Consider the following 16,831-nt stretch of genomic DNA (forward strand, 5'->3'; position numbering starts at 1 on the left):
GCCCCAGGTTTCAGGATTGGGTGATTTTCAGGGTTTCAGGATTGGGTTTCAGGATTGGGGAGATGCTTGATGGATGGTGAAGGGTCTTGTGAACGAACGTTGCTTTGTACCTAGCGTACAGAAGGAAAGGAAGCGGCCTTCAGACTATGCGTTGAAACTTCAGCTAAATTCTAGGTATTGTTAGAAGGAATTTTTCTTAAGTGAATGATTGGAAGAAGCAGTGGACAACATATGCCAATGGCTTGGCATAGCAAATTGAAGCTTGTTGCTGCATCCATTTCACTAAAACTTTTCTAAGACCTCTCGTAGCACTTGGATCAGGAACACCTGGGCATGTGCTTGTACTGAAGCTGCCATGTTTTGTTTTTATGTCAGTGAAACATGACGGTGTCAAGGCATTTTGTAAAACACCAGCCACCTTTTAGTAGTTCAAGCTATGAGGAGAACAATGTTCAATTTTAGAACATTGCACCTGCCAACTCCCTCCAAAATTGTCTGGAAGACTGCCAGATTTCAGCTCACCTTCCTGATTGTGCAGACAAGATCCTCAAAGTTGTCTCTGACTGTGTTCAGAATAATTTTCTGAACATAAAGAAAAAAAAAAATCCATTATGTGTGCATGCTTTCTGGTTGCAGGCAACGTTGCCTGAGCTATCGCAGCTCTCAGAAAGCTAGAACATTTGTACTGATTTATGCTTTTATCAGGAGCTTCTAGTTTTTTTTTCATGTGACTAATGCATGTTCGTGACAAAGTTTTTTAAAGGAACGGTGCATGAAAACAGTTTAATTTTTCAAAATATGCATTATTTCTGGTGTGCATTTCACAATGCAGTGTCCGCCACATTAGATATTCACTTCTTTTAGAGCGTTTTTATGGGCTGTTATGGCACATTACCAAGCCATTCATCGTATTTGTTGCAATCTTTGGGTCATGCTGTGAGAAAGTAAATGGCAAGTGTAGAGGGTTTGACCCTCTAAGCATGGTGTCTGCCCGAAACCGTTGGGAACAATGCACTGTGTCAGCAGTAATAGCATCTGCACTGCTAAAGACAAGCATCATTGAAAAATGATCAGGGCAAACACTGCGAGCCAGGCACCCATTTTCGTGTCCTCTTCATTTTGGGAATGACGAGTGATTTGGTTTTATTGCGCATATTAGAGTGACGGTGGCAGTGCTCTTGGAAGATCTGCATTGCATACATTATTAATGGTGGTGCGAAAGAACCTCAAGAAATAAACTTCAGTAAAACTGTGAGATGAGCGAGTTGGTACATAATTAAGCAAAAAACAGCACAACAACCATCCCGTCCCGCCTTCTTTCTACTGCCTTGTCTCCGTTGTTGTGCTGTTTTTTGCATAACCTCAAGAAACACTCCGTCTTCCAGAAGTGGTCCATTGTGAGTTATCGTGGCAACTTGCGAGCGTTGCAAAGAAATTATTTATCTTGAGATGTACCTTGTGCACCACGTGGCTCGTACAGAAAGGGGTGGAGTTCAGAGGCCGCTGGCACGTAACTTCTCCCTTCAAAACTAATCTTCAGAAAACCTACTGTGGAATATTCTTAGTGAGAAAAGCCTCGTTAGTAAAGTCGGTTTTAATTAAACTAGACAAGTACCAACACCAGGCCACATACACTTTGTGGTACATGCCTCCGCCCCGTTATCTTCTGAATGTTTAGATTGCCTGGTTGATAGTATCTCATGCAGTATCCTGGCTATCTCATGATCATGTCATATGATCTCGTGCGATCGTCACCATCATGCAATCACCATATCGTGTGATCTGACCATGATGTATCCACCGTGGTGACTCAGTGGCTTTGGTTGCTCATCAAGGGTTTGATTCTGCAGTAGCGGCCGTAATTTGGTGAAATTGTGTGAAATGTGATATCAGCACATCTTAAGGAACTCGAGTGGTCTAAATTAATCCTTGAGCCTGCCACCATGGCACCTCTCATCACTCGTGTGCCACTTCGGAATATTAAACCACACAATTTTTTTGTTGATCATGATCAGTGGCCTCACGTGATCACTGATGAGTGTGCACACCGGAGCAACGGGAAGGGTTGAAGCTAAAAGAGCACAGTGTCCGTCGAGTGGTTTTATGCATGAACGTTCCTGTTGCAGAACTTCGACAGCCAAGGCCGAGACATCCCACTCCCCACAGGCATCTACAGCGTGGTAAGTCTTTGGAGGGATGCACCATGCTTTTTTTATTGCTATTAGACCGATGCTTCAAACAGTGAACCTTGTCCAGTGTTGTAACTGCATATTCTAGTACTGTACCACAAAACATCACATCACTGAGGTAAAGTGTTTGAATAAGGCCTAGACTATGCATATTGTTACCGGAAAACGCGGGATCAAAGTGATGTGCTCACTGACAAAGACAACGATCGAGGAACGCGGGCACGACGAAGCGTTGAGAAAGAGGACGACGCTGAGAGAGTGGATTCTGCACGGCTACCGAAGTCTTTAAGCGCACCTGAAGCATTGCCGATTCATTGCTGATGATTCTCATTTGCAATGAACTTCCAGGTTTTGGTGACATTCAGTTGAGTCAATCGTTGGTCGAAAGTATTTGTGCAGGTAGGGTAAACAATTTTAGCTAGCAGCGGCTCTTGAATTACATGGCAGCACACTGTAATAAATCAAGGTTAGTATTCTGATAATGGCAGGTCCTCCAACCGCCTGATAGCACGCACACATACCAAGTGTGCTGAATGTGACGTGCTTGGCTTTTCTTTGTAAACTTGCAGGATGACCTGAAGGAGTATGGCCGGGAGCGTCAGCTTTGTCCCTACTTCGTGGCACGCCAAGCAGTGAGTGAGCCTTTCCTCATTTGCATATGCTAGCTGCCTTGTAGGGGCACCTGAGGAAAAAAATTGGTGCTGGCAGGCACCCTTGCTGACTGGTGGACTTCCCTTTGCTGGCACTGAACTGCAAGTCTGCGGCTCCATTTTGGTGGTGTTACGCCATTTTTCTGGCAAACGTTTTGATTGTGAAAGGCTTTCTAGGCTGAAATGTTTGCAGAAATTGTTCGCACAAACTGACACTAAATAAAAAGTCAGCCTCTCCCTGCAATCAAACTGCGATCTCCAGACGAACGTGCAAACCGCTACTCCGCCAAGCTTGTTAGAAACTGATTGCTATTCTCATTGTATAGCGTGATGATGACAGTGAAGATGACAATGACGATGCTCTTAGTGATGATAGTAGTGATGACAGTGATGGTGTACTTGGTTGATAATGATGATATTAGCGATAGTGATGATGGATAGTAGGGATGACAGTGACGATGCAGTTAGTGAAAACAATGCTGTAGATTAGCTTTCACCATTTCTGTTCTTAAGTAGACTTGAGCGTAGTAGTGTAATTTTTTTTCTGGCAGATGGGGAGATGGTGAGAACGAAGCTGTTTTCCTATTGACCAGAGAGCCCTTTGTTACAACATTTATCAATAGGTGATGCGACAGTGCTGTTCGCTATAATCCCTAGTTTTCCATCTTCGCTTCATTGTAATGACAGCTTCACTGTTTTGAAGTTTGAAGTTCTGGACTTAGCGAAAGAAACATTTATAGCTGATGCCTTGCTAGCACTTGTACAGTCGAACCCCGCTACAACGAACGTCGCTTCAACGAAATTTTCGCTTCAACGAAATATTTCCAATTCCCCGTCAGCTTGCTATACAAAGTAATGGAACAAATTTCTCATCACAACGAATCATTTTTGGGGCGCGTTTCCGCTTCAACGAAATTTTTGCTATGCGAAGCTCGATTTAAAAATATATCTTACAATAAAACAAGCATATCGCCGCCCATCTATGTACTTCCATAGGCCCACGCTGCTTTGTTTCGCTAAACATTCGCTGGACCCAACTAATCCACTCACTGAAACGCACATGATCACCGCCATAGCTTGGTGTTGATGACAATCGGGCTGGCTGCCTTGCGACAAGGCGCGGGGGCAAGCTCCCGTTTTCTTCCAATCCAGAGCCGCAACCAATCCGTTGCCAAAGGACGCAGCAGCCTGGCAACAGCAGCGCGTTTGCCCTAGTTTTTTTCACTCGTGCTTGTGCTGCTAATGCGCTGTAATGAATGCGAGCATGGCGACTTCATCTAGAAAGCGGAAGTTCCTCTCGCTTGAAGAGAAGGCACGGATTATCAGCGCGGCATCCAGCGGCAGGAAAAAGGGAGATGTTGCAGCGGACTTCGGCATCTCACAGAGCACGCTATCAACGATCAATGATTTCAAAGCCAGCTCAGGGTGGCTGACCCGTTTTAAGGCCAGGCATGAAATCGTCGCTAAAGTGCTGTGTGGCGAGTCCGCCTCATCAGACGCCGACACTGCATCTGCTTGGGCATCAGCTACTGTGCCGGAATTAATGGAGAAATATGCCACATCAGACATATACAATGCCGATGAAACGGGACTTTTCTTCGAGCTCCTCCCCTCCAAGACGCTTCACATGAAGGGCCAGCCATGCAGCGGAGGGAAGCATAGCAAAAAGCGTGTGACTGTGCTCCTGTGCTGCAACATGGACGGGTCTGACAAGCGCTGCCCACTGGTGATAGGCAAAAGTGCGAAGCCGCGGTGCTTCAAAGGTGGCAAGAGCCTGCCCGTCAAATATGTTGCCAATAAGAAGTCTTGGATGACACGGGCCGTTTTCAAAGAGTGGCTAACCGCTTTCGACCGTGACATGACGGCAAAGAAACGTAAGGTTTGTTTGCTCATCGACAATTGCTCGGCGCATAACGTTGAAGACGTTCAGCTTCAAAGCGTGGAAGTAAGATTCTTCCCGCCGAATTGCACGGCTTTAATCCAGCCACTGGATCAAGGTATTATCAATAGCGTTAAAAGTTGCTCACGATGACGACGTCGCGATGCAACTGTTCACCGAGTGCGAAAGTCGCGCCACTGCACTCGTGGCAAAAAAAAAGAAGCAGAAGAAGCTGACCGACTTCTTTGGAAATAAATGATGTTTTGGCACTATGTGGTCCAACCTCACAGTGTTTTTGGGCTGTTTTCGCCTCAACGAAATTTCGCTTTAACGAAATTTTTCGCGCGCCCCGTCAGTTTCGTTGTAGCGAGGTTCAACTGTATACAGTAAAATCTTGTTACAAGAGACATGGTTACAAGGGACACTCGGTTATAAGAGACACTTGAAAATGGTTTGGTTGGTTTTCCTATGTTTGCCATGTTAACAACATTGCATACAAGAGACATGGTTACAAGAGACACTCTGTTACTAAGGACAACTTTTGCAGGTCCCTAAAGTAATTTCTTCACTATTTATAAGAGACGCAATTAACCCAGGCACACTCATGCAATGCAGCAGACTCGTACCAACTCGTATGTGCCACAGTTTAGATTCCCTTAAATAAACTCTGTTCCATATCAGTGTCCTGTTTTGTTGCAATACGTCAGGAACAAAGAAGGAGTGCCTCCTTTTTACTGAGAAGTCAAAATGTCCCTGTTGTTTCAGTCACACAGCAATGTGATGACAGTGGCTGAAACAATAAGGGCATTTTGACTTCCCAGTCAAAAGGAGGCACTCTTTCTTGGTTTCTGACATATTGCAACAAAACAAGATACTGATATAAAACAGTATTTAGATAAGGGAATCTAAACTGCCACACATACGAGTTAGGAATTTTTGGTTACAAGAGACCTTGGTCACAAGAGACACCTTTTTGGCTTCCCTTGAGTGTCTCTTGTAACCAGGTTTTACTGTAGTTAGTTTGCATGATGGCTTCATATAGGCTAGATGCATGTGTAGGAAACACCACACTTTGTACTTCTGTATGTTAATACAGTAGAACTCCACTATAGTAAACTCAGATATAGTAAAAATTCGGATGTAGTACAGTGAAACTGAAGTCCCAGTTTATCTTCCATAGACGACTTACATTTTTCTCCCTTTATAGTAAAGACATTTTTGGTAAAAATCGGTTATAGTGAAGTGCACCTGGCTGCAGCGACGACTCCCACGATATGACATCGCCGCCTGCGCACTACCTAGAATTTAAAAACAGAAAAATAACACCGAGTGTTAATTATTAAGTGGCTTTACCACCAGGCTTAGCAGCATTCAGGAGAAGCCTACTTTACGGAAGCCTTGGAGCCGTGAGGGAAAGCATGCAGCACATAGGAGAAAAATTAAAGCTGTTTACAAACATGGAAAGAAGGCGGTGCAGTCTGTTCAGAAAGTAAAGGATAGTAAAAGTGCAGCAAGAAAAAGGGAAGGGGAAGAATTGGGCGGGCGAATGTTCACAGCACTGTGCAGCACGAAGCATGTGGCAAGAAGTGGAGGTGCAGCATGTGCGTCCTTGCAGCACTTGAGTGCCACATACATTTATCATTTATTGCCTTTTAGAGGACAGGAACAGCAATATGTGGCACCGTGTTCATGCAAGGCTGGTTTTCACAGGAAATCATACTTGGTTGTATTTGAGCTATGTTGTCCTCATGCTTAAGAGGTACTTCCACAAGATGTAAAAAAAATTTTATAACTGAAAAAAATTGTGTGAAGAGATGATAAGAGAGAGATGGAAGCTATTTCAGAGTGTTTTATTTTTTCATTAAGCAACAAGGCGTGTTCAGTAAGTGCCCATTTAACTACCAGACAGCATCTTCAGGACCATGTCATCACCAACAACTGATATAGTAAAGATCCTGATATAGTCAAGATTTTTGCTGGTCCCAGTGACTCTACTATAAAGGGGTTCTACTGTAGCACTCTCTTTTGGTGCTTTCCTATTTGTTACTCTTTCATCAATTTTTTCCGTGAAAATGAAAGAGCACTGAACAAGGGTTGAGGGGGATCCTTAGTTTGCAAGCCCAAGCCGGGCCAGCATTTCGACAAACGGACTTGTCTTCGTTTGAAAATAATGTTGCATGTGAAAACGGTGAGCCACTTGTGGTCAGTGTGCAAAATTCGCTTGCGATCTCTTATGGGGCATCACTGCTGTCTTTCTCTTTTATGTAAATATATAGCATATCCTAAATGGGAGGGGAAAATTATTTGTCATTTTCTAGTCATGGGACTTTATTGGCTGAACTGTACATGTTTCGCATCCCTCGCCTTTGTTATGCCTCTCCTCGCTATAGAGCATAGCTATACCTAGCGTGTAAATGAATAAATGAACGAGTGAGGAAGCAAATGGATAAAGCTAGCTGGCCTTAGTACAATGAAAGCTCATTAATTTAGCCCTTGTTGATTTGGAAATGTGAATACTTTGAACTGCCCGTGTGGTCCTGGCACATATATGCAGTAAAGGTCGCTAATTCGAACTTCACGGGACCGAGAAAAAAAGTTTGAATTATCCCATGTTTGAATTATCGGATGGCCTCAAAAAAACTGACAAGAACCATTTGTATTACAGTAAATGTATCGTATTTAGTCGCATAACGAACCCACCCACATAATGAACCCACCCAGCCCCGATTTGTGGCCAAAAATTTGAAAAAAGAAAAAGACATCTGTCGTTACCGCGTCTCTCCGTTTCGCGCCGTCACGGTCTACAACACATTTCTTTGCAGTGTACCAAGATGCTGTGCAGTGATAACGGCATGTTTACCGTTTGACATTATCTCCAGCAGGGGGGGAGCGAACTTGGCAAAGTGCCAGCGCTTGTCCGGTTATGCAAGTATCCTTTTCAGTATGTTCACTTTATCATGCTATGAGCGATTGGGCCAGGCGCTGTCTACTGCCACTCAAATAATTGGTTTGTTGTCATCATTAGTCATGGTGCCATTTAGGTTTTATCAACTCTTCCATGGTTTTACCTGGTTCTATCTTCTGTCCCCGTTTCGGACATGCGCAGCCTCTAGTTATGCCTCCCTATCGCGGAAGTAATTCTTTTTTTTTTTTTTGCTACGTGATGTGCGCCAAGCCAACCAGACGCGGCGGTGCGTAGTTCGAATTATCCGTAGCGGAACCCACTCGTGTTCGAATTAATGGCCTTTTTTGTATACAGATTTCTATGGAGCTTGGCCGGACCAAGTAGTGTAATTCGAATTATCCGAAATTTGAATTATCGAGGTTCAAATTAACAAGCTTTCACTGTATGTCTACGGCTTTGGACATTCGCTAATTCAGACATTGGACGTTAATTTTGGCCAATTCCCATGGCTAACACTCATTAATTTGCGCTGGTTAATTCAAACTGCCTCACCACAGTAGGCTGTGTCTAGGTATGGTCGGCATGGCAGGTGGTCTCCATAATAGCCGTGCTCAAACCTGAGCTACATGGTGCAGATCTAACGGTAGTGGTTGGCATGACAAAAATTGGACAGCCCTGTTTCTTAGACTGGTTGGACTGCTTGGTTTCAATATGGTGCCATAATCTTGGTTTTGCTTTTCTAAGCTTTGCACCAGCTCGTGGCAATGGCGGCTATTGACTACGCATCAGCCAGTCAATTGATTCCAGCTGTGCACCGTTTCGGATGCTGATTGGTGCCGCTGTGCGTTTTGCTCGCTTCCAATCATGTTGTTCTTTCATTCTGGAATGGTGTCACATGCTGTCCTCACAAACGATGCTGTGCTTGTGAGGGGGCTGCACTTCTACTGCATAGCACCATGAATGATGCCGGAGAGCCCTTTACTGTTTTCAAGAGGTTCTGCTTCAGCACTCCCTATATTCTGCACACAATAAAGAAATAAATGCGAAAAATAGTCGCTGTCATGCTGTGCTTGTCGCAGGTGACCATTATGCGGTGATTCGCAGAATAAACTTACTGCAATACATGTGGTTGTTTTTATATTAAAACCCATTCGCAGCACGAATAAAACAACGACAAGAAGAAAACACACAAGACAGGACGAATGCTGCGCTTCCAACGAAATTTTATTCTGAGAAACCAAGCTTGAGTGTACAGAGCTACCATCACCTTCTGGCAGTCAAACATGCTTGTCTAAAAAGGCCACTTCATTATCATGAAGATACAGGGATGGTGTGCTTGCTGACACATGGTGTGCTGGCGCTGGCCCCCTTGAAGTTTGAAACAACAAGCATTTACTGCAATTTTTTTTAGGATCTTCTAAAGGGCACAATTTTCGCATGGCTTGTAATGTTTGTGCTCAAAGTGTGTACGACACCCTGCGCTTGTTCCTGACCCCTCTTGCCCCTCTCCTCTCAGGTGATGCAGGCCAAGGTGGTGGTGTACAGCTACCACTACCTGCTGGACCCCAAGATCGCCGAGGTGGTTTCCAAGGAGATGAGCCGCAATGCGGTCGTCATTTTTGACGAGGCCCACAACATCGGTGGGTAGCGCTTGACTTTAATCTCTTATTCATTGCTTGCCGTCATGCTTTGTTCGGCTAAGATTTGGAGTTCAAATCTCCGGGCCTCCTGACATTGTCCGGCTGTGATCCTTTTCTAGCCTCACTACATCAGTTTTCATCTAGGAAAAGGCATGTTGGGAAAGAAGTGCTGGTGACATAAGCATCTGCATTTAGTGTGCTTTTCAAAGAAGCCTTTATTGTGTCCAGCTGTTCAAATGAGTTAGGAAGACGCCTTTTCTTTTTTACTCTGCGAGCAGTTTAAGGGCACTTCTCCTGTGACATTATTGACAGCGTAACACAGAGGAAGAGGAGGAGTGTCGGGATGAAGAAAAAGAAAGTAATGCTGCACCTGGTGCACTAAAGCCCCTCGATAATCTGTCATCATGTCCTCCCTCTTCCTCCTGCTCTTGCTTGTCCTCTCGCTTTCCGATCGTGGCTCCCTCTATGTGGTGCTAAACTAACTTATGCTTCAGGAGTGATTGCGACACATATCACATTGAATGGCATCAGTGCTTGCTGGGGATGCTTTTTTTTTCCTTTCTTTCTTTCTTTCTTTTTTTTTTTAGCTACGGGGGAAACGAACAGCATTTGTCCAATGTGAGGGTCAAATATTGAGATGGTGTGAAGGAAAGGGGAGGGTGGTGGCATTCTTTGAAATTTGGTGTTACATTTAGTTCATTGAGAGGCTTTACATTTGGATCTGTGACGCCCTGTGTGGATAGTAGCACAAACTAGTGCTTGCTCTATTCGGGCCTTCGAGCAGAGAGGGCAACACTGTGTGATGTGAATGGCACAGTCGCCTCCACAGACAGCTGCAGCCACAAGGTGTCATTGTCAATTTTGCCTCAAGGCTGGTGACATCGAGATGGCCTACACATTGTGCATACAATATGTCAAGCGTAATGTGTCACGTGTGCGTTGCACAAAAAAAAAAAAGGGTTGCAGTTGCTCTCATGGTCGTTGCCTGTATATATATATATATATATATATATATACACATTATCTGCTTTTCAGGAGCTAATGAGGCAGTAGTCAAAATGTGTATGTTCTGCTGCTGGTACTTGACTGACCTTTCCTTTTCTCCTATATGTTAGTCCTTATACATAGTATACAATATGTTTGGAATGTTGCCTCATGTTGACAGTAGTGGGTAATAGATAGGGTGGTGGACTTTTCACTACCTTTTTGCTAACCGTTGCCAACACTTTTAGCCTTAGCAACAAAAGCTACCTACAGTCGAACCCTGATATATCGAACTCAAAGGGGATCGCGAAATAGTTCGATATACAAAAATCGGCTTGTGACGGCACTTACGATGCCAAAAAACGATATCGCATGTGTCGCGTAATCAACCCACTCGCGTAATGAACCCACCCTCCCCTTTTGCACCCGAGAATTTGAAAAAAAAAAATGCGTTAAGACCAGCTCGCTCACATGCAAGCGATTGAGCGATCTCAGCGACGAGCGGCAGCGACAGAGCGAAAAATTTCAAACTTGTTGGAACTGCGTCCCTCTTGCCGCTCGAGCCACCACGACAGCTCAATACAAGGCTTCTGTGCCGCTGCGGCAGAAATCGCGAGCGTTTTCGCTTGCATGTGGATGGCTCGCGTCACTCCGTTTCGGTCGTCGCATCCACAGCTCATTTCTTGGCAGCGTGCCAAGATGCTGCGCAGCGATAGCTCCTCCGGTGGCGGGGAGCGAACTTGGCAGAGTGCCCGTAATGGCTTGATTGCACAAGCCTGGTTCGATTTATCACGCCGCGCTTGGAGCGGGCGTCATGATCGCAGCAGCAGACCGCGTGCTTCCGTTGATTCATACATGCAGAGATAAACGTCTCCAGCCAAACAAAAAAAAAAAGAAAAGAAAGCCTGCCGCTTCTTAGTCCGTAGCCGCCATATCTTACGCTACGTCGCGCGTACACCACAACGATAAGAAAGGATGACTCTCGCAAAAAAAAAAAAAAAATAAAACGAAAGAGCTGCCGCTTCTTAACGTTCGCAGGCACCATAGCCATGTCAGCCGCCGCGGGCAGAGAGTTCGCAACACACGCTGGAGAAAGCGTCCGACGCATGGTAGAACAAATGGTAGCGTAACTCCCATAGAAGCCTGCGTGTCGACTCTGAGCGAGGCTTTAGTTTCCCGGCGCCCCCTGCGAACTGTGAGGCACAACAAACACGTGACGTTGCTTGTGACGTCACAGTGACGTCCTTTTGGCGGGGAACTTGATTGTCTTTTTACTTCTGAACGAAAAACAAGGCCAACAACGACGGAGGCAGAACGATGCTCGGATAAGGCAGAAAAATGGACACCGTAACTGTTCAGCCAACTTTACTTGACATGGATTTCTACTGTCAAGTTTTACGTTAACTGAAATGTTACGGCATCTTTAACCACCTTATCATAGCATCGTTCTGCCTCCGTCGTCGTTAGCCTGGTCTTTCGTCGCGCGTCATGTGGGGCTTATTTCTTCGGGCACGTTTGTGAACAAGGGCCTTCAAGTGAATTCGTCAAGCACATGGATAGAATCACCATGGCTTGAGGCATTTCACTAAGGGCATAAATGAGTGAAGCTGTGCTGCATAGAAAGCCAGGCTTTATTAATTCACGATTACTTACATAGACGCTTCACGACAATGAAATCTTTAAGTGTAGGAAAGCGACCACCGCTCATTCGTCACGGTCTTCATGAAATCCTCGTGATAACAAAATGACCTGAGCGTAGGTCTCCCAACGAGACGCGGTGAGATTATAAAAGGGTAAAAGATCTTGCTAACAAACAAAGTACATATGAGTGTCAAAGAACAAAAAACAAACGAACGGAATAACTAACGCTAGCGCTAGAACATCAACCTGTAAGAGCTTAGGTAAGCAATTCAAATTGGGATTGCTAGTATTTAGAAGTTAATGCGTCTGAGAAGTGAAAATATCTACGATATAGCTTCGCTCCAATAAATCTCGCCCTGTTCACGATTCCATTATTTTACTCGCGCTTCATTTGTCACTGAGAGGAGTCAATGTGAGGCTACAAATTTACAACTTAAGCATTTAACATGTTCATGAGAAAGATCCCATTGACAATAGGAATATCACTGTAATAACAGCTAAAGCACGTTCAGCGAACGTTGGTGCGGTAATACGACGCAGTAAGCAAAACACGCAGCAAAGGGAGCGGAACGGAAGGCTTTGCGCAATGCGACACGCGTCTTGGGGGCAATAAAATCTCACCTTCACTGTTCAATTAAAACATGCAGCGATACGCCGCTCATGCAGACGTGTATCCGTAAAACAAGCCACCACTTTTGCGACGTGCCTAGGAGGCCGAGCCGAGCCGCCGAGCTGTGACGCAGCATTGTCCCATCGTCCGGAAATGCGCACATGCAGTGGCAATCAGCTTCTCATTGAGCACAGACAGTCTTCGCCTTGTTGTAAAGCTCTACCACAACCAGCAGATTGAAATACTGACTGTTTGTTACAGATAACCCACTCTGTACGCAGCACGCAACGATGAACGTTGAACCGGGGCCGATCATGCACCCATTCCGCGGATGAAAAAGCTTTGGGCTGAGCCCTATCGCCATATTTGAGCTTTGGGCAACTACGAGCGGATAATAAGTGGCCGAGAGAGGCCGTTAGAAACAAGTTAAATTATTATTAAAAATGTGACACGTTTTTTCTTACGCAAGAAAAAAAACTGCATTCATTCTTGAGCGCGAATATTATGTTTACTTTCTAGTTCTTTGGAGTTCTGGCAGATCTTATTTTCTGTGCGCTAGTAATTTGCCTCACAGTTCGCAGGAGCCCTCATCATCGAGTTGATGCCGCTGGCAGTAGGCAGCTGCACGCGTTTTCTTCCAAGTTGCGCGACCAGTTGTACATAGACCTTGTCCGACGTCTGTCTGAAAACGGGCTGAGCTGGCTTGGCGCATGCGTAGCGCGTGCTGAAGGAGAGAGATAGCTCGGCAAAAGAATGGACAGACCCACGCACGTGGCTTGTAAACGTCATGTGTTGGCGCGCGGGAGACGATAACTGCAGATGCGAGCGCCTTTGGGGAATGGGCGCGGCGCTGTCCAGAACTGTCCCCTCTCATTCCTTCCGCGCGTGGCTTGAAAACGTCACGCGGCAAACGGCCAAGGGTGATGCGATCGTCTTTGGGGAAGGCACACTTTTCAGTGCGTGGTGCGGAGTTCGATATATCGAACGAACGGTGAAATTGAGTTCGATATATGACGCGGCTTTCCTATTACTTTTACATGAGATTTTCAAGGGGATATTCCATGAGTTCGATATAACCAAAATTCGATATATCCGGGTTCGATATAACCGGGTTCGACTGTAGCTGCCATTTCAGTTCAAGATCGGAATGCACAAGGTGTGCTCAGTTAAATAAACAAAGCACTTGCTGTCTATCTGTTTTTTGTTCTTTAAAGTACAGATAGCAGCACTCATACTGGCTACCAGTAACGGTAGAAGTAGATGTTTCAGCGAGTGGGGATGGTCTCGAACAAAAGTTGAATTGTGCATTTGTTATTGTGTATGTACTTCAAAAGTAGTTGCTTAGTACAGTCGAACCCGGTTATATCGAACCCGGATATATCGAATTTTGGTTATATCGAACTCACGGAATATCCCCTTGAAAATCCCATGTAAAAGTATAGGAAAGCCGCGTCATATATCGAACTCAATTTCGCCGGTCGTTCGATATATCGAACTCCGCACTACGCACTGGAAAGTGTGCCTTCCCCAAAGACGATCGCATCACTCTTGGCCGTTTGCTGCGTGACGTTTTCAAGCCACGCGCGGAAGGAACGAGAGGGGAGAGTTCTGGACAGCGCCGCGCCCATTTGCCAAAGGCGCGCGCATCTGCAGTTATCGTTTCCCGCGCGCCAACACATGACGTTTGCAAGCCACTTGATTGGGTGTGCCCATTCTTTCGCCGAGCTCTCTCCATCAGCACGCGCTATGCATGCGCCAAGCCAGCTCAGCCCGTTTTCAGACAGACGTGGAACGCTTTCTCCAGCCTGTGTTGCGAACCCTCTGCGTGCGGCGGCTGACGTGGCTACGGCGCCTGCGGACGTTAAGAAGCGGCAGCTCTCTCTTTTTTTTTTCGAGAGTCATTCTTTCTTATCGTTGTGCTGTACGCGCGACGTAGCGCAAGATATGGCGGCTGCGAACGTTAAGAAGCGGCAGGATTTTTTTTTTTTTTGGCGGGAGCCGTTTATCTTTGCATGTATGAATCAAGGGAAGCACGCCGTCAGCTTCTGCGATCATGACGCCCGCCCCAAGCACGGCGTGATAAATCGAACCAGACTTGTGCAATCAAGCCAAGTTCGCTCCCCGCCATCGGAGGAGCTATAAAAAGATAAACGCGCCCTGACGTTATCGCTGCGCAACATCTCGGCACGCTGCCAAGAAATGAGCTGTGGATGCGACGACCGAAATGGAGTGACGCGCGCCATCGGCATGCAAGCGAAAACGCTCGCGATTTTCTGCCGCAGCGACACAGAAACCTTGTTTTGAGCTGCTGCGGTGGCTCGAGCGGCGAGCGGGATGCAGTTCCAACAAGTAGGAAATTTTTCGCTCTGTCGCTGCCGCTCGTCGCTGAGATCGCTCAATCGCTTGCATGTGAGCGAGCTGGCCTTAAGGCATTTTTTTTTCTTCAAATTCTCGGGTGCAAAAGTGGAGAGAGGGTTTATTATGCGAGTGGGTTTGATTACGTGGCAAATACGGTATCGTGTTTTCGCGTTGTAAGTACCGTCACAAGCCAATTTCTGTATATCGAATTATCGATATATCGAACTTTTTCGCGATCCCCTTCGAGTTCGATATATCCGGGTTCGACTGTACAGTCAATTTCAGGTGTAATGATGTGGTGCTCGCCGGCATGCTGCACCACCACGTGCTGCTCTTTGGGTGCAAGCACGCACTTCAAATACAGTCGAACCACACTATAACGAACACGGATATAGCAAATTATCAGATAAAATGAAATAAAATTCAAGTTTGGTTGGTCTATAATTAATTTCTATGGGAGTTCTTTCTGTATAACGAGAAAATTTTCAATATTTGACGCTAGATCGGTTATAACGAAGCAGTTTTATCGCATTAAGACGACAAAAAATGCATAAAAACATCAAAACCGCAATTTTTTAATCAGTTGAATCACCCGCATCAGAAGTGTGTTTAAATCGTCCGTGCGTTCACTTGCCGCAAAAACTACTAGTGCCAATGGCCCATGGCCTCCGAGATCACACCTCCACGTGTGATGATCTCGGAGGCCATGAAGGGCTATGGCCGGACTCGAGCGTTGCCGCCGCCACCGCCGCTGCTCGAGTCTGGCCGTGCAACGGCTGACAGGCATGTGACTGGCATGCCATCATCATTGCCTCGTCATGGCGTGAGCCCCTGCCGCGCCTCTGCCACTGCAACCAACCCATGCATGCGCGCTACACTTCCCGAGTCCTTTGGCTCCGTGCACGGAGGCAACATCCCATTAGTATTCATTTTTGTTCCCGGGATTTCGTGCTTATACCCAGTTTTAATTAAAAAATTGAACGTTTTCGCACCTTTGTGTTGTCCATATTAGTGCACATTTTGTTTCGTTTTATTAGCAAACTTATTTATGGCAATATGGGAGCACACTTTTATAACGAATATTGGATATAACGAGCACATTTTCGTGCCCCAAACTACTTTGTTATAACGAGGTTCGACTGTATTTGGTAGTCGGATTTCTCATTACTAGCACCTCCCGTCTCGCACCGCTCGGTAGAAGTGCTGTCGAGGTCCCGGTTCATCAAAGCAGCAGTGAACATGCTTTGGGAAAAGCGACCGCTGATCAAATGAGGTCTAATTCTGCTACTAGGGCATTAGAAATGCAGCAAAAACATTAGTTAAAGTAGGGTGTGGTTGATTCCGACGTCTCCTCCAGCAGGGAAGCAGACCAATTGAGAGAGTGAGGGCCGCTGGAAGCTTTCGGTCAGCAAGGGCAGCTTCACTGCGCAGTTACTGCATGGATAGTCGGCTTCCCCACATGACAGCCAAGCCGCGTTGCAAACACGTCAAAATGAAGGCCACATTTTGAAAGCAATGTTGACCTCATCTCAGGCAGCTGGCCAGCGTTAGCGCTGCCAGCAAGTGTCCAAGGCTGCAGAACACCACTCCTATACTTTTGCATGGGATTTTGATAGGGAGATTTTGAGAGTTCAATATAAGCTATAATTCGCTATATCCGGAATTGACTGTACACCCCCTCTCGCATTTCGGTGCAGAGTGAACCCAACGAGCAAGTTGAGCTCGGCAGGGTACTTGTGCAAGCTGCTTCTTTTTTTTATTGTTAAAATTACTGCTGTATTGAAACCAAAATGATGCATAGCATCTCTACTCTATGATTGTTTCAGTGCCTTGTGGTTGTCATCTTCATAAAATGGCCTATCACATCGCGGTAGTAATCGATTTTATGGAAACATGGAGGCCCTAAGTTAGGTTACAGCAAAACAATGTAAACAAGGGAGCAAGTGAGGTGGGGAAAGGCGTAGAGAGCCCCCCT

General features: G+C 45.7%; 1 protein-coding gene across 1 annotated transcript in view; it reads left to right on the forward strand.

Moving 5' to 3' along the window:
* Positions 1 to 16,831, forward strand: part of Xpd (general transcription and DNA repair factor IIH helicase subunit Xpd) — a 48,457-nt gene that overhangs the window by 8,483 nt on the left and 23,143 nt on the right. Inside the window, exons 7-9 of the mRNA XM_084580714.1 lie at positions 2,127 to 2,180; positions 2,759 to 2,821; positions 9,140 to 9,263. Coding sequence (XP_084436840.1) covers positions 2,127 to 2,180; positions 2,759 to 2,821; positions 9,140 to 9,263 — 241 coding nt within the window. The remainder of the gene's footprint in view (positions 1 to 2,126; positions 2,181 to 2,758; positions 2,822 to 9,139; positions 9,264 to 16,831) is intronic.

The sequence above is a fragment of the Amblyomma maculatum genome, chromosome 10 (genome assembly GCF_055883805.1).
Source record: "Amblyomma maculatum isolate TAMU_Amacu chromosome 10, ASM5588380v1, whole genome shotgun sequence".
NCBI classification, from domain to species: Eukaryota; Metazoa; Arthropoda; class Arachnida; order Ixodida; family Ixodidae; genus Amblyomma; species Amblyomma maculatum.